The sequence below is a fragment of the Thamnophis elegans genome, chromosome 6 (genome assembly GCF_009769535.1).
Source record: "Thamnophis elegans isolate rThaEle1 chromosome 6, rThaEle1.pri, whole genome shotgun sequence".
Taxonomy (NCBI): domain Eukaryota; kingdom Metazoa; phylum Chordata; class Lepidosauria; order Squamata; family Colubridae; genus Thamnophis; species Thamnophis elegans.
The window spans coordinates 29,105,800-29,127,135 of NC_045546.1; the positions used below are offsets into that span (position 1 = coordinate 29,105,800).

The window sequence follows — 21,336 nt, forward strand, 5'->3', positions numbered from 1 at the left end:
TCCATCACCAAAACAATAGGGATTAAGGAATAAAGTGATAGCTTTCATGGTGTTACAGATATTTGATAACTAATGTGTTATCAAATTAATTTATTTTAATTGCATCAGTTAAATAAAACAAATAATTAAAAGGACTTTTAAGTCCTGTGGTGCTAAATCACTGTCAAGGGGGTAATGGCTGTATGAGAAACATTATATCAAAATAAAGAATATTTGTAACTCAGGGTTGAACTGTGGAGTCCTTTGTGCTCTCTGAGCTTGGTTGTTGCTAGTAATCATTTCCTTAGCAGATTAGAAAACATCCACTCTGGTAATGGAATGAAGGCAGAACTGAAGAAGCTTCTTGAATGAGAAGAGAAATGCTATCAAAGTGGGGGGGGGGTTCCAGTTGTCTTTTAAAAACAATTTGGGACAACCATGACCTGGACGATTGAAAATTTCCATAGACAACCTTCTTGCTGGTATACGTTAAAATCTATAGATGGAGAAGACATTTCACAAATCTTCTCATCTACATCTGTAAGCCTTCCTTAAACTCATTCATAGATTTTTAAGCAGAAAGTTTCCAGGAGGCTACCCTATCAGCTGTTTCCAACCTAATGCCTTCAATTTCTCTTATCTCCTACTAGCATGACTAGATTTTGGATGATTATGGGAGTTGAAGTCTGACATATCTAAAAGGCATCAAGTTAGGAAAGCTGTATGATACAATAAGGGCATAACACAAATGTGGATTTTTTTTAAAAGATAAGAGTGGGACCTCCAATCAGAAATACAATCTATCCATGTCAGCTGTTGAAGAATCCTCTTGTCTTGTTGCTTTTCCATGCTCACAACATCTGTTATCAATCAGCTTCTATCTTTATGTCAACAAGGAAAAAGATAAAGGAGAAAAGAAACATCTTCCATCGAATAAATCCTGCCATTTCTTCTTCTTCTTCCCCACTCCACGACCTCTGCTTATTTATTTATAACTGCATCTTCCTTTGGAAAAACTCATTATAAGTGCAAGGATGAAGGTGAATTCCGATCAAAGCTGCCTTGAGGCCTCATTCCCGGCATTCTTTCTTCCTCTTTCTTGCTTGCTTCAAGTTCTTTTCAAATGATACCTTTGTACAGCTGACAGTGGACAAAGTGACATATCCTTGGTATCCTGAAAACTCAAACATTTGGTAGAGAAGAAAGTTTCTTTTTTCAGGTTATATGCTAGCTATTATATATTTTTACTAGCTAATGTCTTTGAAATGTTAATGAGCAAATACTAATAAGAAAGAGCTTAGCTCTCTTATAACAGTCAGTATATGTATAATTTATGTATAGATAAACATGAATGGAATGACATTTTTAAAATGATTGTAATTTTAAAAAAAATTACAAATGGTAGCAAACACAAATCAACAATTTCAATGTATTCAAGGAATTTTGCCAAGTTACTGGACAGTTTCTCCAAAGAAAATCAAACATATTAAATATATAGTAGTCCAACACATAATATGTGCAATGGTTCTACTGCAGCATTTATTGACGTGCTTAATTCCAAATGTGTTGAATTTTAACTTGCATAATCCAAACTCACTTGGCAGTCCATTAAATGTGTGGGGAAAAAACATGAGGAAGTGGTTTAACCACAAATACAGTATTTTTAAAAGTTAATGTAATTTGGAAGTAGTTCAAATGAGATAAGAACAAAGGCTAAAAATGATAATAAGAATCACTTGGAAGAAGGAGATACAACAAAGTGAGTGAACACAATCGTGATAATAGATGTAGCAGTGCCAAGTGACAGCAACATCTGGTGAAGAAGCTGGAGAAGCTGGGAAAATAGTAGAGCCTGAAGGAAGAACTAGAGGGAATGTGGGACATAAGTGGTCCTAGGAGTATGAGGTATGAGTATGTATGTATATTTAAAAAATCTCTTCTCACACATGTGGATCTTCTTGAGTTCAATAACTGAGACCTGGGAGTTTGATGGTGCTGTGTGATATAGATAAAGCTCTCTCTCTCTCTCCCTCTCTCTCTCTCTCTCTCTCTCTCTCTCTCTCCCTCCCACCCTCCCTCTCTCTCTCCCCCTCCCTCCCTCTCCCCCTCTCTCTCCTCCCTCCTCTCTCTCTCTCTCCTCTCACTCTTCTCTCTCTCTCTCTTCTCTCTCTCTCTCTCTCTCTTCTCTCTCTCTCTCTCTCTATCTCTCCAGGCAGATCAATTGATTAAATCTTTCTATGATGATATGTATGATATCATTGAAATTATATGAATCATTTATGAAATAGAAACTATACTTACTGTGTATCTTGAGAGTTCTAGTTTCAAAGTCATGTAGTTTCAAAGTCATGTAGTTCAAAGTCATTAGGACTACATCCAAGAATTCTACAACTATGATTTAGGAAAGTAGTAACACTTTTCATCTTACATCAGATATAGTAATTAAAGGTGCTCATATTGGTTTTCAATTTAAAGCAGTGAATCCAACAAATAACAATCCTTAAAGACCCTCATCAATATTTGTTTAAGGTATCAATTGTATGTGATACTTCTTTACCCTTCCTCATGCTTTTTCTGTGTTAAAAATATTCTTCTCAATTTTTTGTTTGTCAAACCTAAACATCTGTAATAATCTTAAACTTTTCTTTTTTGAAGTCATGGTTCCTTCCTCTTTCCTCTTTTCCTTCCTCCCTTTATCCCTTTGTTAGCTTGTTTTGTTTTTTCAAATCATTTCCAGTTCTGGAAGCATGGCAGCCTGAATTGCATAGAGGTTTGGTGGATATTTTTGTGGCAATAATTACTGTTCCAATGACTAACAGTAGAACAGCTGAAAAGGGAATCTGCCACCTTTTCTCTCTCAGAGCATCAATTGCAGTTGGTATTTCAGAACTTGGCTTTAGATATGGTAATGAGTATTTCAGAAGCTGTTCTTGACAGAAAAATGCAGGAGAAAGGAAAGGAGGGGGTTAAACTCCTCAAAGAATTGTAGCTGCTAGACTTTTGGAGGGGGTTTATTATTTTTATGCCACATGTACAGTGTTAAGGCAAGTGATTGTGCATTCAGGCCCATGTCATCTGAGTTATTTCTTCCACATTTTCCACTATCATGAGTCCTGCAGCACTCAAAAGATGAAGTGTCCCTCTTTTTACCTAAGAAACAGGCCAGTTAATGTAATAGGACTGCTTTATGGCATCTCTGGTGAATTCATATTTGATTTTATGCCTTGGTTTGTTTTTTTTTTTTGATGTCTTCCTTCATTGATCATTTTTATGTTTATAGAATAGTATCCAACTGTGAGAGAGGCAAGACAGAAAGCTTCACAACTGTCTTTATATCTTCCATCTTGTCTTTTTTCCCCATTTCTGACACTTTCTCATAAATTCATGTCTCTGCCCTGTCTCATTTCTCCCTTTTATTTCTAATTTCTTTCAGAATTTTCCTGGCATTATGTATTTTTGCCATTAGCTAATTCTTAGTAACAGTGCCTTGGTCTCTCTTGCCTCCCTCACATTTCTGTATTCTATTATTTTTTTTCTTCATATCCCTGGTTATCATCTTGCATTTTATTTGGATTTAAGGATTCTGGATGCTGTTAATCTGACACACCACGGAATGTATCAAATTGTCTCAGCAAGCTTGATAATTATTAGACATGCAGGAGTTTCAACAAAACCTCTTCCTATCCTTGCTGAGAATAAAGGTAGCTTCAATAATGTACCATATATAACCATCATTTCCACATGTTTAGAAATTCAGAACAGCTTTAAAAGAAATAAAAAGTGAAAGACTTTTTAACTATTTTTGAATGGGAAAAGATACCTTATTTTTATTCACAGCTGATACCTCTAAATGTCTATATTTAAATCACATCTCCTGAAACAGAACAAGGCAGATTAAAAAGCAAATAGGTCTTCCGGAAGTTCCCTTATCAAGCCTATATATGACAGTCATTGCTGTGACTGATAATTCATTGATTAAATCCACTGGAAAAACAGGAACAAATCTTTCTTACAAAATAAAATAGGAAGAATGGTGATTTCCGGAAGACCTATTTACTTTTTAATCTACCCTGTACCCTATAGTGGTGTTCCATGAGATGTGATTTAAATATAGACATTTAGATGTATCAGCTGTGAATAAAAATAAGGTATCTTTTCCCATTTTGTCCCAAATAAACTTCTCCCCCCTTTAAAATCTCATTATCAACACTCACCGAAGAATGATGGAGCATGAAATAGTTGCCTTTTTTGTTAATCATTTCTCTCTTGCTTTCTCTTCAAATTCTACTTCTATACATCTTATCTGTTTTTTATGCAAGAATGAGGCAAGTCAGTGCCTATTATTTTCTTGGCCTTTGTGGTATTTGGCTGTGTTGGAGGATGATTATTTGCTCTCCTTAAACTTCTGAAGGAAAATCACAGACACTTGGTTCCATAGCTAAAGACTTCCTCTGAATACCAACCTAATTACACTGTTTAGAAGCCCTTTGGAAGAGTTTAATTTTGTAAAATAGCTTCCTCTAGGCAAGGTATCTCAAAGCTGAGCCCTTTGACACCTGAAAACTTTTTTCCATTTCTGCAGAATTCAGATAAGGATCTCAAAGGAAAGCAGAAACAGCTTACTGTCCAACTTTATTGAAACTGCTTTTCAGATTTGGGATTTCTTTGCAGAGGAACATAGTCCTATTCTGCAGTTATTCAGCCAGTCATCTTGCTGGAAGGTCAAGCTGAGGAATCTGTCCTAAACATTGAAAGGAATCTAGGCTTTATTCAGAAAAACTGTACTCCTATGTACAATATGAGCAACTACTTACTACTTAACTGAATCTTTTCTGTGGGTCTTTAGCAAGAGTATAAGTAGCAGTAAGTAGTATTTTGATATGGTCTTATATTTAAGTGCAGAACACTGGGCTGCAATAAACATTTTTTTTTAAATCTGTGGAATTATCGTATAAACACATATATGCATGCCCCAGGTGTGGACCTCAAAGATTTCAGCAACAGATTCCCTGCCATGTTGCTGGGTAGGTGTGGCTATGGTAAAGTGATCTATTTGGCCTTCTGCACCATGGTGGGAGGGGGCATTTTCACCTTCCCCAGGCTCCAGAGGCTTTCCTCAAGCCACTGGGAGGGTGAAAACTACCTCCCCAGACTCTGGAGATCCTCCAGGAGGCCAGTTTTTTCCCTCCCCAAGCCTTATCTGGCATCCACAATTGGCCGCATGGAGACTACTGAGAGTAGAGGGTCAAGGGGGGAGGGGAGGGGAGAGAGAGGAATGGCCAGCCAGGGGTGGGATTTTGAGGTTCTCCAAACCAACCATAAGGTTAGCTAAGGGTTCTCGCAAACCCGGGGGAACCTGTAGCAGCCCACCTCTGGTATGAACATACAAACATGCAAATATATTTTTCAATATTATCCAATGCCAACACTGTTTATTTAGCAATAAGAATATCTATTCTAGGTCACTGCAGGGTAAGACAGCCAGATACTAATTAAGGTCCCAGAACTGAACCAGTTAAATTGAACTTAGTATTTTTTACAGAAGCACTGCAATGTAAAAAAAAAAAAAAAAAACACCTCAGAAACAGAGAGTTTGTTTAAGTAATCTATCTACACAGCAAGGGGGGAAAGGCAGTGCAAAATAGATCAAGAACAGGACACTCCATCAGAAGATTTAATCTGAATAAGGCAGAAGCAATCAGCTATCTTCATAATGCAACTTTCTTTCTCAATTACATGTTCACTTAGGCAATATTTTGTTTAATGACTGAATCATTGGAACAGAATGCAATTGTTTGAATGTGGAGAAAATGTAACAAAGATGCAGGAAAAAAATATGTAAAATGGCTAAACTTACAACTTGAATAAACTTTTTTGTTAGTTCAAGTTATGACTTTAAAAAGTGAAAACTTACACTTTTTGTATTAATGTAAAACGTCCCTGAGCCTTGTAGGCTGAAAAGAAATCTCTTGAATTTTAATACAGAAGCCTTGCCAACAGGAATCGGTAGATGAAAGATAGGAGAAAATATTATCCCCACATCTGCAAAAAAAGAATTCCAACTTTCAAAAAAAAGTGAAACATAATCATCTATATCACCTTCACAACAGCTGTAGATCAATCACAGCAAATCCTTATGATATCACTTATGAAAATTTCCTGATTTTTACCAACATTAAAAAGTTTTTTTTTTAATTTTAGTTTTAGAACAATCTTCTTTGTACAATCTTCTCTTTTACTCTTCTTGGAGTAAGCTTTTATAAAGTTTTTGGAAGCATTTAGCTATCCCTTTTCAATATGATAGAAAACTGCTAGATTTGGGTGATATAAAGGTTTTCACTAGCTTGGGAACTTTTGGTCTCTATTGTACCAACTTGATTCTTAACAACAAAGATGGTGGTGATGTTTGTTGCTACTGCAACTTTCTGCCTATAGAGTTTTCAAGGCAGATAACAGGACATGACTGATAAAAATTATACATAAGTGTTTCCTCTGTGTCCCAAACAGAAAAGTATGTGAATATATTATACAGGTAGTCCTTGCTTAATAACTGCAAAGGTACAGCTGTGATGAAAAAGTAACTTTATGGCCAGTTATTGCCCTTACCAGCAATGCAGTGTCCCTTTAGTTACACAATCAAGATTCTGGTGCTTCACAACAAGAAGGTGTTTATGACCATCATTGTTTGTGCACTTCACACCTAACTTCCTACAAAGTCAATGGAAAAATTGGCAGAAAAATTGCAAGTAGCTGTTCTATGTTACCTTGCTTAACAATGGAGTTGCCAATTTCAGTTGTGGTCAACAGGCAAGAACTATATATTCAACTAAGAAGGTGAACTTTATGCATTTTGTAAATATAATCCAAATTATTTTGGGTTTTTATTCCTTGGAAGTCTGTCAATGGTCCTCACAGGGTTTCTGACAGTTCCTTTCCTTCTTACTTTTTGTCTTTATTTTTTTTTTAATCTAAGCATTTCCAATGACTCTTTCAAACTAACTCCAGCTGGAGCAAGCTTTATAGTATTTTTATTATAGTTTCCTGGATCTCCACAGGATTTGATAAAAAGAAGCTAAAAGGTGAATTCTATCTTCTTGTTATTCTTTCCTTTTAATGACAGTATGCTACATTTGATCAATTGGAAGAAGAAAGCTGAATAGAATAAAAACATCTTTGTATGATTTGTTCTGATGCGGCATGTCACCTTTTCTTGCACCTTTGCCCCCAATCTGTATTGCATCTAACAGAAGAATTTGCTTTCCAGGATCAAACTTTACAATACATTAGAGAATTTGCAAGGCTTGTTTATGCTTTCCACAGGGAGTCAACATTGTTTTGCATTGAACAAGCAGTGTTTGATCCTGTTTTATTTCTCTTTTTGTCATTTTGCTACTGGCGGTGAAAGTGGCAAGGGGCTGGGATGGGTGGCAAGGGAAGTTGTTAGCTGAATCCTGCAAATATTTGTGAAATAGCAAGATTACAGCCGGCTCATCAGCTCTCATAGTTCTGTGATCCTTAAGGGAAGACAAGCTTTGTGTAGAGGCGTTAGCAGGTTGCATTCCACTCAGAATAAGGCAGCTTGACTGACTGCCATCTCTTCAAACTACTCCAAAATACATTTTACATTCCCTTTTTTTGTTATTTCTGCTAAGACAGAATCTACCCCCTCCCACTTTGTAAAAAGCATTATTATTGCTCTTTTACAGGTATAGTATATTATCTGGTATAAATTGAAATTGTCAGTATGAGAATCATGATAAATTACACCTACAATTTTACCTAGATTTGACCAGATGAGAAAACTCACCATGTTCTTTTCTTTAAGCTGAAGTGGACTTCACCACTTTTTCATGTACTTAATTTTGAAATTTGGCAAAAAAGGATAATTTGAAAGAAAATGGGGTTTCAAAAGAGATGCTAGTATCTTTAAAAAAAAGTCAAAAGAATATAAAAACATATTTAAATTCTCCTGACTAAATTTAGTAGAACCAGTTTAAAAAATATGTAATTCATCACTCTGTTCTTTTGTATTCATATATACTTACTAATTCATTTTCATTTGTTTGTTAACTTCTTCTTCACCTTACTTGGCTATTTCTTAGGCATCACAGAAGAGGGAAATAGTTAAGGAAAAAGAGAAGAGGAAGGAAAATGTATCCCATGTCATCAGAAGTGATTATAATAGAAATGTTTTGTTTTTAATTCCATTCAATCCTGTCTGACTCTTGGAGTGTGCCTGGATAAGACTCTACAGTTTTCTTGTAAAGCTTTTTAGAAATGATTTGCTATTGCCCAGAGCTGAGAGAAAGTAACTGGCTGAAGATTACCGAGCTGGTTTTATGCCTAAGGTGGGACCAGAACTCACTGTATCTGGGTTTCTAGCCTGATGCCTCAAGCATTACACCAAATTGACTCTCAGGAGAAAAGAAGGCAAAACTATAAACCAGATCATGAAACTAATAATGCTGGAAAAGTTCTGTTTCATTCATTCTTATCTACTGATTGTTCAAGATCTGATCAGCTAGAACAGGATCTCACATGACAGCTAAGGGCAACAAGCTAACTTTGGGCATGTGGGATCACAGTTCTGTCCCCCAATATTTTGTGCAATGCAGAAAATACAAAGACAAAAGAAACACTTTTGTAAATACCATTTTCTCCCTGTTTAAAATACACTGTTTAGAACAGCTGTCACATTTAGAAAATAGGCAGGTTATTGAATGAGAAAATATGCATATATAGCTATCCCATCTTATAAGAGTTATAGAAGTTATAAGAGTTATAAGAATTATACCTCCTTCATGTATTTGGATGGTATCTGACTCCGTATGTATTTGTCTAAATGAAGAAGGAATGAGAGTTATGTTTAGCACAAAGTATGCTAACTGTAGCACATCAATAAGAGTTGGTTAGTCCATTAAAAAATAAGTTTCTTTGTTATCTGAGTATAAAAATGCATAGTTTTGACCAGAAATGGGCAATTATTTTTAGCCAAGTTGCCAATCAAAACTTTGACATCTATAATGAAAGTGTTCAGCAATGATTATCACAATGTTCTTTGATTATTAAAAAAAAAACATTTATAGCAGTTTAGTATCCAATGGTTGCTATATATTGGCTGACTTGACTTGAGCTACATTGGCACTTAATATTCTGAATTAACCCTTATTTTTTGTTTGATAAGCTTTACAAAATTTTTTATTCATTTAGAATTTAGATTATAATGCCCAGTGTTACATATAAAGTTTATGTTTTTGACATTTCATGTTAGGCAATTGGTTTTTCTGCTATTTGGGTAATTAAATTCTATTTTACTTACTGCACAATCTACCCAAAATGTACTATGTACAGTATCATGCATGAGTCCAAAAACATTTTTAAAAATACTTTAAAATATACTCCTTTTTTGGTCCTCTGTATGTGCAATTTTAAGAAGATGATTTTTTTTTTCATGGAAAGTATTATATTGCATGAAGATAGACAATATTGGAATATCTAAAGTTGCTGTTTGAACAATAGGGTAGGCAGTAGAGATAAGAAATAAGAAAGTAATGGAAAAGAGTAGGTCCCCTCTCACAGTGCTGGATTGCTCCTGGTTCTGCCTGGCTCAGCCGAACTGGTAGTAGCCCCCACAGAAGGCGCATGCACTGGAGTGTGCCCGAACTGGTAAGCACAAATATTTGCAACCCACCACTGCCCTGCCCCATCCTCTTACTCTCTTTTTTTCAATTCTTTTTCCCCTTACATCACAAGGAAGGAAATAAGAAATACCTTGGATTGGAGATCTGACCTTATCCAAAAGTTTGAAATTAAACAGAGCTGCACATCAAGCTACCTTGAGTACCACAAGTTATTTATTTCTCATATTATTCCTAGTACTCGTCAATCATTCCTCAAAACAGATATTTAAATTTAATCCTAAACAGAAAAAATGCACTACCAAAGGAAGGTTGAAAGGTGAACTTTGTACTAAATTGTGCATCTTAAAATAGTTCACTATAGTTGGAATGACTGGTTAGGGAATCTTATCTTCTTCAGTACACAAATTCTACCAATTCTACCACTTAACTGACAATATTTTGCACTTTGAACAGGACTAAAACTAAATGATGACAATTCTTCAGATAACAAAGTATTTTCAAATAGATGGACATACTTCAACAGTTATTGAAATAAAGAATTGTACTTTCTTAAGTAGGATACAAGGCTCCCTTACAATCGTTCAAACAAACTATCCCATCAGAACCACCGTGAATAACATAAGGAAGGAAATGCCAGCTTCTTTCCCAAACAAACAGATTAAAGTTTGAACATGGTTTAGAAAAGCAGAGATCTGTGATCTCAGCAGATGGATCATACCTACATTCAGTCTAAGAAACACTGTAAATGTCTTACTTTCCCCACAAGAAATCATTTGCTGCCAAAGAATTTTCTCATCTTTAGGCTCCAATCTTTATTCTTTCTCTCTCAAAATTCAGTGGTGTTAACAGAGATGACTAAAGGTGGAGACTCAACAGCCTTGGGATTAGACATTTTCATTTAGTTATACAAGATGAGAAATGCAGAGCAAGTGAGATGTTCTTATTCCATTGTTAGACATATTGAAAGCTATTTTTTAAACTAGAAAATCTTTACCCAGGTGTAGCAAACAAAAAAATTAAAAGTAATAGGCATGGCTTTAATATCTTTTTACTTTAATCAGCCTTTGGGGTATGGGGAAGAGAGGATAGAAAAGTGACCAATTTTCCTCTGTTCCAAAAGATAAAGCCTCGGCTGTAGAAATGGAAGCAAGAAGCATGTGCAGCAAGCAAGAATATGATTAGAAGATCTGGGTTTTTAAAAATATTTTCACTAGCCTTTGAACAGCTCATAAAGAACCCTACTAAAACCAAGCTTTCTTTAGAGATGACCTACTTATTTTACCCATGATATAGGAGTTAAAACTCTTGCAGGATCTCTGCTTTAAGTCTGTGATATTGGTCTTATCCAGAATGAGCTCTATAAGGGCTTAGTCCTAAGCTCTGCAGAAACATCTATTGAGCCCTGAAGAACAGATAATTATTTATCAAGCAAAGGTCAGGACTGGAATATCACAAAATGGATTTTCTATCACCAGGTATCATGATATTTAATATCATGATACTTAATGCTTTTAAAAGCATAAACTAGACTTCTCCAACATGATATCTTCAGAAATGTTGGGACTGCATCTACTAGCTAGGAGTTTAGGCACAATTCTATCAGAAGGTCACCACAGTGGGCTATCTCATAGTGGGTCATGACCAGTGGTGGGTTCCGGATCCTGGTGCAACCGGTACGGTGCAACGGGGCCGGGCATCCACCACATGCACATGTACTGCACGCACGCAGAATGCACATGCATACTTACTGCCCGCAATGCTCTGCGACACTCCAGCTGCTCAGCAGAGTATTGTGCAGGTGCCGTACACTCCATGCATGTGCACAGAAGCCCAATTTGCTCAAATACAGGTAAGGAGGGTGGGCGGGTTGGCCCTCCAGAGCACCGTACCAGAACGGTACCTGGTGCTCCCAGCAGGCACTGGTACACCTGTTCCGAAGCGTACCAGTCATATCCCACCACTGGTCATGACAAAAGTGATATTCACAGGTTCTGACCAGTTCTGGAGAACTGATACCGGAAATTTCTAGTAGTTCAGAGAACCGGTAATACTACTTCTGACTGGTCCTGCCCCCATCTATTTTCTGCCTCTCAAGTCCCAGTTGATCAGGAGGGAATGGGGATTTTGCAATAAACTTCCCCTCGATGAAGTGTGAATGGAGATTTTACAGTATCATTCTCCTGGCACACCCACAATGCCACACCCACCATGCCATGCAACATCGCACCAAGCCATGGCCACAGAACTAGTAGTAAAAAAAAATTGAATCCCACCACTGAGTCACGACTCATGAATGATAAGGCAACTGAGAATATTTTAAATGGCTCTAACATCTCTACCTTCAGAGACAATATACTTACAAGTAGAGTTTTATTTGAAAAGCAGACATAAGACAGAGGGTCAGCAGTTGAAAGGTAGATGCATAATCAGAACACTGAGGGTAGCAATATTTGTAGTAATGGTGGGATTTTGATTGTGAGGCATGAAGCTGTGTTAACTGAATTGTTTTTGCTCTGTGAAGTCCGATGAAGAGAAGAGTGATGTCTCACACTGCAGGATGTATTGATCTTTTCTAGGTGTGAAATATTTTCTAGGTGTGGAATTTTATGAGAGTCAAACATTGGGATCTGGCTCTGGGGAGCAATATTGTGATTAGGGGTTTTCTTATCTTTGATTTTGTTTTCTGATTGACTCAATGGTAGAAGTTGGCTTCCTGGGGAGATGTGCTTTGTCAGTTTCAGTCTACACAGGTTATAAAAGTTTCTATAACTTTGGGTCAGGGGAGGCTTTTGCCTCTGGAATGGTTGGGAAGGGATGTGATTCGAGGGCCGCATGGCATCGGTATTTTCTTCCTCAGTAGACAGGACTGTTAGTTGTGGAAAGCTGGTAAAAGTAGCAAAACATAGGTTGAAAATTTGTCAAACAAAAATAGTCAGAATCAGTTATGGGATATTGTGGAAAATAGTATTTAACAGTAAATACAATTGCCAGAGGGACTGTGAGGAATCATGTAACTTACAGAAATTAATATATAATTACCAGCCATCAGCAAAGTTTTTGGAACCATATATCACAATGTAATAAAAAAGTACCTGGGGTAACACTGGACAGATCACTAAACTTCTGACAATACCTGGAAAAAACAGCTGCAAAATTGAAAAACAGCAACAACCATCTGTACAGTCTGGTTAGAATGTCCTAGGACACTAATGTTAACACCCTATGAACAACAACCTTGTATTTGGTGTATTCCACAGCTAAATACTGTGGCAGCATGTGGCTTAACAGTGCCCACACACAAATGACCGATGCCTAATGCTTCCAGACAATGTGTATCATCTCTGGCACATTGTATCCCACTTCTGTGTTACCAGTACTTATCATACCACCACAAATTAGAAGACCAAAAGCTCTCATTCCTGTGTCCCGTTTTCAGCCTGGACAGCATACTACAGCATATTGCTGGCAAAATGGGGCATAGGGGGCTGTTTCAGCTGCCAGAGTCACCACGGGATGGATCTTTCCTATTTCCAGGCCAGCCCTGCGGCCCAGATTTAAGCACCCTGCCGGCTGGATGGGGCTGGGGGCCTTGAGTTTGACACCCCTGGTGTATATGTTTACTTCTCTTGTGTCATGTCATTATCATACACTAAATAATAATAATAATAATAGTGGCAACAACCATAACAATAATAATATTGTGTTTTCCGACTTTGTATGACCTGAAGGACTTTATTTTGACTGTAAGAAACCACATTATGAACTTATGTTGTGTCGTTAGTGACATAATTTGACCATTATCTGCTGTGATTATGTTTTTGTACTACTTCATTTTCAAAGCATCAGGGTCTTCTCAAATTGACTCTTGCCTTCATAATATGTATCCAAAATGTCTAAGCTTTAGCTTCATTATTAGTTCTTCCTTCTGTGAGGGGGTGGCAGTAATCATCTAAAAACAACCTCAATTACCAGGCCTGGTGCTTTCAAGTTATATAATCTAATAACGTTAATGTGATTCCTGTTGACTCAAATATATGTTCTCTGTATCCAACTTCATTAACAAAGAATGAAAGATTCATACAAATATGACAGAGTTGATAGAATCTTTTTCTTTCTTCAGTTCAGCACATGATATGCATATCACTTCTAGATTCTGGTGGTGATAATTTCATTTTTGTTCAAACCAGACTAAGCCCAATATCACTTCAATCAAGCCCCTCATTATTCATAGGCCATTTGGGACATCACATGCTTTGCCCAAATTGCCTGGAGTGTTTTCATACCAATGCAATGCAGTGCTAAGATCCTTGCTTTTCATATTTTGTAGTGTTGATCGTTAGTCTTCTGGGAAGCATGCTGATTATTTCTGTGCACTGCCTATACACAGCTGGCGCTAAATTAAAGTTAGAAAGTTAAAGAAGCTGCCACAATGACAGTGTATTAATGGATAAGGCAGAAAACTGTAATTATCATTATTTCATGTTATTTTATTTTTCAGTGTCTGCTTCACAACAAATAATTAAAATGTATACTAAAAAATAGAAACAACTTGAAAATACATTATTATTATTTTGACAGAATTCCAAATGTCTTCACATCCTCTAGCAGCTGATTTGGGCTGGACTATCCATTAGGCCATTGTTTGCCGGTTTTCTAATTAAGGAACAATAGAAACTTCCAATATGTATCAAAATACATCATTTTACAAGTAGTTCTCAACTTATAACCAAAAGTGGGACCAGAATTCCATGGCTAAGCAAGGCAGTTGTGAGTTACACCTAATTTTATTATCTTTTTTGCCATGGTTGTTAAGTGAATCACATGGTTAACTGAATCCAATGTCCCCCATTAAAATTTTACACATCAGAAACTGGTTGGGAAAATTGCAGATTGCAGATCACATGACTTTGAGATGCTGAAAGTTAGAGGTGGTATTTAGCAGGTTCTAACCAGTTCTGGAGAACCAGTAGCAGAAATTTTGAGTAGTTGGAAAACTGGTACCTCCTCTGACTGGCCCCATCCCCATCTATTCTCTGCCTCCTGAGTCTCAGCTGATCAGGAGGGAATAGAGATTTTACAGTATCCTTCCCCTGCCATGTCCACCAAGCCATGCCACACCCACCAAGCCACGCCCATAGAATCGGTAATAAAAAAAATTGAATCCCAACACTGCTGAAAGGGTTATAAATGCAAGGACCAGTAATAAGTCACTTTTTTCAGTGCTATATTAACATTCACTAAATGAATGGTTGTAAATCAAGATTATCTGTACTTATTTAAACCTGTGAGCACTCTAAATTGCATTGTATGGTTTTTATACAGGTTTTTCCATGTAGGCAGTAGCCAAAATGTATTTTAACACTTTGGAATCAAAATCACTCAAGTTCCTTTTAAGGTCATCAGTGTCATCCAAGGAGCTGTCTCTTTTATGTTGTCTCAACTAAACAATTATATATTCCTTCCAAATTTGGTGAAGCCATATTACTCCATATTCCTTAGTTTTATCCATGAGATATAGCTGTATCTCCCAAATTTATAAGAGCTTATTTATGCTTTCACATAAAATGATTTTAAAAGTTATGGTGCTTGCAAAGGGTTTCTTTCATCTTTCTCTTAGTATTGACATTAACATGGCATAGTTAAATGGTAATTGTACTGTATTTTTGCATAACTGTCCCAGAGTTCCTTGCAGCCTGGATAGAGAATAAAGTTTTTTTTAAAAAAAGCATCAAATCCTCTTCCTGAAGAAGTAAGCGCTAGAATAGAATCATTCACAGATTATGGAAAATAGATTTTTCAGATAACTATATTACAGAAAATTTACAACTGTTGAATTTAATTCATTAGGACAAATAAATATAAATCAGTAAACCTAAATTAAATGATTGTCCATAATTAACAACACAACTATAGGAGCCCTTGTGACAGCAAATTGATAGAACAGTTCGGTTGGTTTACTACAAGGCCTTGGCCTTCATCAAAATTAAAAGTAATTTCCTTTTCAAGCATGTTGCTCAAATTCTCTTTAGCAAGATTTATTAAGAAAGAGAGATGTTATAAGACTAGCAGCTGAATTACTTCTCAATAAGTAACCAGTATATCACCAACATCAGTGGCAGATTAATGCTCACTGTTACCCTAAGCCCGGACAAATCTTGGTGCCCCCTCCTTAGTAAATACTGTACAAATCTTCATTGTTTTTTTTTCTTTCTCAACTTTGTGGTGCCCCCTTGTGCCTGGTGCCCTAAGCACATGCTTAGTCTGCTTAATGGTTAATATACCACTGACCAAAATATAATTGTGGGAGAGGATCTTCCTCATTTATTTTAAGGGAAAAAAATTCTAGGAAACCATAAACTGTTAGTTCTTTCCCATGATAACAAAGGGCTTGGCAATAACTGCTTATAAAAGCATTTTTAAAATTTTTATTAGTTTATGGACTGATCATTACAAATAGTTTCCTAGATTCCTAGATTAATATTATTCATTTGGCACATACTGCAACATTTATTCTAATTCTGTGGCTAGATGAATTGATGGCAATCATTGGAATTTTACTGATTATGGATGATTGGAAAGAGATACAAAGTAATCTTGAAAATGCAAATGTCCTCTAGATATGTGCTATTATAATACATGTATTATTGATCTGTTGGGACTACAAGAGACACTTCCACATTCGTTTTACACTCCAAATGCAAGGATTTTTTAAACATCAATGTGTCATTTTGTCATCTCATGCAGGTGTTTTATAGAAGACAAAAGCTCCAAGGTGGCCTGGTTAAATCGTTCTGGTATCATTTTTGCTGGTCAGGACAAGTGGTCTCTGGACCCTCGAGTAGATCTCCAGCAGCTTTCACTTCTGGAATACAGCCTTCGGATCCAGAAAGTGGATATCTATGACGAAGGGTCATATACATGCTCAGTCCAAACGCTGCACCATCCCAAGACTTCTCAAGTTTATTTGATTGTTCAAGGTAAGAACTCATGTTTAAAAATGGGAATAGAATTTTGGAGAACTACTATTGTAATGAACAAGTTTATTGTGAGATTTATTTTTAGTGTCTTGGGGAGTTCAAGAAATGTATAATGCAGCCCTGATTTGCATCCCTATTTTTCCTGCTAAGGAAATCCAAATTGAGAAAGAATGGCTGGTTTCTCATCCCTCCATCCCTTCTGTGGCAGTATATTAGTAAACCAGGGTATTATTCACCTTGTCTTTCTGTGTAACTAGATAATCTAATTTTGAAGAGAAGGACATCTGATATGAAGAGCCACTGAAAATTAAAGTTTGTACTTTGCACAATTATCTCCCCAAAATAAGCCTTTATGAGAAGTCATCACAGAATTGAGAATTTCATAGTGATTATGAACACTAACAACTATATTGCCTTCACTGTATGAAGAAGCAAGTTGCTGTTTAATATTTGTTGCAAGGGAAATGAATGAAAAGAGTTAATGCATACATATTTCCCTATGGTTTTCCCAGAAATATTTAGTTGACAATACATTTGTGACAATAATGCAAATATTTTCTTACACTGTAATACTGTACTGTACTGATTGGTGTGACTGGCAGAAATGATAGTAATTTCCAAATAATAACTGAAATAAAATATTATGAAATATAATCATAATCACATAAGCCCATGACTACATTAATTTTAAAATGTTTTTTTAAAACATTGATTTTAAACTTTAAAAGCATATTTTAAACTTTACATAAAGGCTTATAGATGACATTAAGCTAAACAATGGTTAGCACATTTTGATAAATGGAGGCATTGTCTTTTGTAAATGATGATTTATGGTTTAAGGCTGGCATCGTTTTTAGCAAACTGTCTTGATTTGACATGCCATTCAGATCTGAATATATTAAATTCTATTTCTTTGGTTTTGTCTGGCAGGTTAAGTCAGTGTAAACATAGCGATATCAAACAATGGTTTGCAGTTTAGCAATATGTGTGAATAATGTTCTTTCGGTTTGTTCAGAAAAGCATATATTCAGATTATTCAAGATATAGCATGTCATATAAATTTAGCTAAGGGTTTAATCTGCATAGAGAAGGAACTGGATTTGTGTGCCAAAAGCCTATGGCTTCAGTTCCTGATATTGTCAATCTGAAGTTTTAAGCCACTGGTTACATTTTAAAAACCAACAATTTATGCTTGAGTCACCAAAGAGCTACTTCCAGACAGAATAGGTTACTAGATTACTTAAACAGTTAATCTGTCCTGGTCTAAAATAGCTTTGGGTCTTCTAAATCATATGCGGTTTAGAGAGTTAAAATAGAGTCTACATTTCTGTGGATATTCACTAAATTCTTTTGTTCAGATTGGGATTTATTTTTGCGTAAACATAGAATTGGTTTTTAATCTGCTGGTTTTGATCTGAAGCAATAAAGATAAATGATATCTTGACCAAATTTCTGTCCTTAATATGTACCTTCTAAAATAACCAATGATAACGCTAACATTAATCTGCAGGACAAATAATTCAAAATGGGCAGGATATTCTCTTATGCCTGCTAAGAAGTGAATGACTGATTGCTGATTTCACACTGTATTTCACACTATACATCATATGAAATGCTGACAGAGTAGGTGGAGATTTATCACAAAGAATATAGATGTCAGGGCAGTCACATGACTACATCGCTGCAAATGACATCCATATCATTTTTAAATTAATTAAAAAGTTGAGAATTTATTAACTACTTAGGATTCAAGTTTACCTCTTCATATCATTCCTTTTCATCTTATAATGCTTTTTTTTCTTTTTTAATTAGAATATTCCCATTTTAGATTCTGAGAATTTCACTTTTCAGTGACTTTGACAAGACAGTGGGTAAGAGTTTCAGATGATATTGCTTCAAAACATTTTTCAAAATTTTGATAAATGAATGCCCGCTGTACAGTGGCGCACTTTAACAAATAAACAGTATAATTAGCTTTTGTGGCAGACAAATGAGGTAACTGATAACTCTTTTCTAAAATTATCCAAAAAATAATTTGGAATTAATATCTGCCGGGGAGGTCTCTCTTTAGTAGCACTGCAACCAGGGGTGAAATTCAGAGGTTTTTACAGGTTCTGGAAAACCGGTAGTGGAAATTTTGAGTGGTTTGGAGAACTGGCAAATACCACCAATGACTGGCCCCAGAGTGGGGTGTAAATGGAGATTTTGCAATATCCTTCTCCCAGGAGCGGGGAGGGAATTGGGATTTTGCAGTATCCTTCCCCTAGAGTGGGGAGGAAATAGGGATTTTGCAATATCTTTCCCCTGCCATGCCCACCAAGCCACACCCACAGAACCTGTAGTTAAAAAAATTGAATTTCACCCTAACTACAATTTGGAAAAGCCCAATGGACAATATCTTCTCTTGAGATTTCCCTGAACCATGGAAAGCCGGAGTGACTGGATATCAATGAAGCAGTGATGTGCGGTCAGGTTTATGGCTGGTGAGGCACTGACACAGTGGTGGGTTTCAAAATTTTTTAGACTTGTGGACTTCAACTCCCAGAATTCCACAGCCAGGCATGCCCAGTTCCGATTTAAAGCGACAGCATTTGTTTTTCTCCTTTGCAAAAAAGTTTCCTTCATTCTTTTTCTTCTCCCTCCCCCTCCTTCCTCCCTCTCTCCCTCCGGATGAGAATGCACATGGGTTAATATAAAAGAAAAAAGAATGATATTTATATTGAAGAATGATATTTATATTGTACGACGTGCCTCACCTACGTCAGGAATTTTTAGGCTTTTAACCCTTGCTTAACTCTGCTCAAGTGATCATAAAACCCCCCTAAAGTCAGACTACATGAGGCACGTCATTCTCCTGCCTCCTCCTGTAGAGGGCGCTTTTTAGAGGCTTTTTTAAACAGTTAAGCAGAATCATCCACGGTGACTCTGGCAGCAACTAGCTCAGCCTGACCTCAGCTCTTGCCTTTTTCCTTTTATATATTTTTTCTTTTCATGATGACAGTGGTGAGGCTCTGCCACCCCTGACTGCACGTCCCTGCAATGAAGAGATGATTGAACAATGAAAGATATTGTATTTACATTCATAGATTTCTTAAATATATCCAAAAGTTAAGAGCAAATTAACTTTTATCCGAAGGGCATTCAGAGGGCCCTGAATAGGTACAAGCATATTAGTAGGGCATTTGTAACTGCTCTAGAGTTTAGATAAATACCATCACATTGGTCTTAAATCAGAAATGAAGTGGAAGTTAATGAAGATCATATAAAACAGGCATAATATAATCATCATCCAAGTGTGGTCACTATCTTGCTGCCAAATTTTCCTCAAACTGGCATGTACGGAGTGTCTTCAAGGACAGTATCTCCAGAATCTGAATGAAATGTTAACAGGGAATATAGTTGTAATTCTATATCAGCTTTTTTAAACTCACATAGAGCATACAGTATGCTGTGTACATGTTCCCAGTACTCTGAGATTTCATAACCAAAAGTGTCAGTAAAGTTTCATACTGTATTTTTGGGACTATAAGATGCATCTTAGTTTTTAGGGAGGAAAATAAGAAAAAAGTATTCTGCATCTGCCTACCAGTATCTATGGCATTCATCTGGCTAGCATCCTGTCAGTGTGTGAGAGAGTTCAGGGCTGTATGGAAACAAACAGTATTTGCTATGTGAACAACAAGGAATGAGACAGCAAGGAGACAGGGCATGACTTGTTCTGTATTAAGCTGCATGGTGTCCTGATATCTGAAATTAAACTGAAAATGAAACTTCTTTCCTCTGCTGAATTACTATGTTGGAAAACCTGCTTTTGGTATTGTATATTTACTTAATGGGTTATATTGTATATAAAGAGAAGTTATTGAATCCTGCTGAATCAGTTATCAGGCCTGCAGTTATATACCTTTTAGGATTTTTGGCCTGCCACACACTCTATTATTTTCCTATGCTGTTTCATTAGTGTAGTAGTTGGGAGGGGGGAATAGAAAGGAGTAGAATTGTGGAATGTGCTGTTGGCATTCTTTTCTAGAAGCCCAAGGTCATCTTTTTTCTCTGCATCTCTACATCTGACTGGAACTAGATGGGTGGAAATGCCAGCATGGCTGAAGAAGATTGGACCATGTGATGGATTTATAGGTGTGGGGATAAGATCATGAACTTTCAACTGGGTGAAATCCCAGGAAGTTTTCAGAATTGAGATTTCCACAGTTCATTGCCAACATGTCTGTCTTTTTAAATTGGAACTTTAAGGATAGCTTTGCCTTGGACTCTGATTTAATTCTGCATGATATTTGGAACGCTGACATTTCCACCTATCTAGCTCCATCTAGCATCTCTGGAGCCACAATGAATCTGAGAAGCTCATAGTGGCGGCCCACTTGTAATTTCACCAATTCAATTATTAGCGTGGCTGGGGGCTCTCCAATTAGCATTCCATCTACCTGCTCAACCTGAATGGGACAGGCTAGAGGTCTTGTGTGTATGCCCAGTTGCTTTACAATCGACATGCTGATTAAGCATCAAGTGCTACAGGCGTCCACAACTTCTTCAACTTCCCCTTCCACCCCGTCTCAGGTACTTGGAAGTTGACTTGGAAGGTGAAGGGACAGATGGGTGCACTCACCATTGGGTCATCTTCAGCATTTTCCTCCTCCGAGGCCTCCTCATTGGTAGGACTCTTCGTCACCTTAGGTTGGGGATCCTCTTCCAGAGGTTGTTGGCCCAGATGACTCTTCTGT

The 21,336-nt window shown here is 36.7% G+C and overlaps 1 protein-coding gene across 1 annotated transcript in view; it reads left to right on the top strand.

Annotated features, from left to right (window-relative positions):
- The window catches only part of LSAMP (limbic system associated membrane protein), a 491,916-nt gene that overhangs the window by 247,305 nt on the left and 223,275 nt on the right, over positions 1 to 21,336 (top strand). Inside the window, exon 2 of the mRNA XM_032219924.1 lies at positions 16,365 to 16,597. Within this exon, the coding sequence (XP_032075815.1) occupies positions 16,365 to 16,597 (233 nt within the window). The remainder of the gene's footprint in view (positions 1 to 16,364; positions 16,598 to 21,336) is intronic.